Raw genomic sequence first — 1,736 nt, 5'->3', positions numbered from 1 at the left:
AGGCTAAGGCAAAGGAAAACATCTGGCATCTGGCCTTGGGTTGTTCTGTCTATTACTTATCTATGGCTCGCTGTTGCTAGGGGTGAAAGGATATTCTAAGGCAACATGAGCTGATTTAGCACGTTCCTGGAACAGGAGGACGTGTTCAGGCTGATGTACAGAATGGAGATTGACCTTGTCTCTGGAGGGAACTAAAAATTGAGGCCTTCTATCAAAAATGCTTCTTGAAGCCTGACTAAAGTTTGGTCAAGTAGCTAGGCAAAATCAGTTAGGGCCTTACACTACCTAGATCAAGGGATGGGTGGGTGACCCATGATTCATGGGTCTGTAACACAGCATCCTTGGATAACCCTGTCCCGGATCTGTTTGGTCCTAACTCCGTAGATAATAGGGTTGAGCATGGGAGGTACCAGGAGATAGAGATTAGCTAACATTATGTGTGCCACTCGGGGTACATGGTGGCCAAAGCGGTGGGTAAGGAAAGTGAAAAGGGCTGGGATATAAAAAGCCAAGATAACACAGAGATGAGAGGCACATGTGCCAAAGGCCTTGAGCCGGGCTTCACCTGAGGGCAACCGCAGCACAGCTCTCAAAATCATGACATAGGATATACATATAACAATCATATCAAAACCTACAACAGAGAAGGCCACAAAGAGTCCATATCCACGATTTACTCTAGTATCAGCACATACCAACTTCAGCACAGCCATGTGCTCACAGTAGGATTGGGGAATGACATTGTTGGGACAGAAGGGCATCCTGGAGATCATGAAGCAGAAGGGGCTCACCCACAGCACCCCTCTCATCATCACAACTGTGCCCAGTTTTCCCACTGTAGATGGGGTTAGAATAGTAGAATGGCGAAGTGGGAAGCAGATAGCCACATAGCGGTCCAAGGCCATAGCCATTAGCACCCCAGATTCCACAGAAGAAAAGGCATGGATGAAGAAGACCTGGATGAGGCAGGCATGGTATTCAATCTCATGACAATGAAACCAGAGTATGGCCATCATTTTAGGTTGGGTGGAGGAGGAAAGGACTAGGTCAGTAATGGCCAGCATTGCCAGAAAGAGGTACATAGGTTCATGGAGTGTGTGGTCAGTTCGGATGATATGAAGGACAATGATATTGCCAACCACAGCCACAGTATACATGGTACAGAAAGGAAAGGCAATCCAAAAGTGGTAATTCTCAAGTCCTGGGATTCCAAGCAAGATGAAGGATAAGGGATGAGAAGAACTGTTCCCAGAAGCAAACATCATAGGATGGATAATTTGTTAATCATTGGGAAGGGACGCTACTCTCTGCAGGTGGTAATAATGAACATAATTATTTTTATTTGGAAGTCTGTCAAACATGGTAGTTGGGTAATATGAACATTGAGTTAAATAGAATAACTTCAATTGTCTTAATAAATATAAAATTGTAATATAAAGAAGGTGCTATTCTGTATTCTTTATATGTATGGAACTCAAATATGATGGCAGAACACAACAGTTACAAATTACTTTTTCAGAATTGCTATTTTTCTTAAAAGTAGAACCTGATAAGTGAAAACTAGATATTTTATCTCTTGTATATTTTTAGAATTAATAATTATGTTAATTAATTATTAATAAAATCATTTCTATTAATTAATTAATAATTAATGCTTTTTTTGGTCAACCTTTCCCATAGGCTCTTCTCACTAATTTAAGTTACTAGTACAAGTTTGCAGTATAGGAAGCAGCTTT

The 1,736-nt window shown here is 41.2% G+C and overlaps 1 protein-coding gene across 1 annotated transcript; it reads right to left on the bottom strand.

Moving 5' to 3' along the window:
* Positions 1–317: 317 nt before the first annotated feature.
* Positions 318–1,271, bottom strand: LOC102826168 (olfactory receptor 52R1-like). Its single transcript, XM_006870366.1, has one exon. It carries the CDS (start codon positions 1,263–1,265, stop codon positions 318–320), a length of 948 nt encoding a protein of 315 aa, XP_006870428.1. The 5' UTR covers positions 1,266–1,271.
* Between the last annotated feature and the right edge of the window lie 465 nt (positions 1,272–1,736).

Source organism: Chrysochloris asiatica, unplaced genomic scaffold (genome assembly GCF_000296735.1).
Source record: "Chrysochloris asiatica unplaced genomic scaffold, ChrAsi1.0 scaffold00140, whole genome shotgun sequence".
In the NCBI taxonomy this organism is placed as follows: domain Eukaryota; kingdom Metazoa; phylum Chordata; class Mammalia; order Afrosoricida; family Chrysochloridae; genus Chrysochloris; species Chrysochloris asiatica.
The sequence above is the reverse complement of the archived record's forward strand: the minus strand, read 5'-3'. Positions and strand labels throughout refer to the sequence as shown.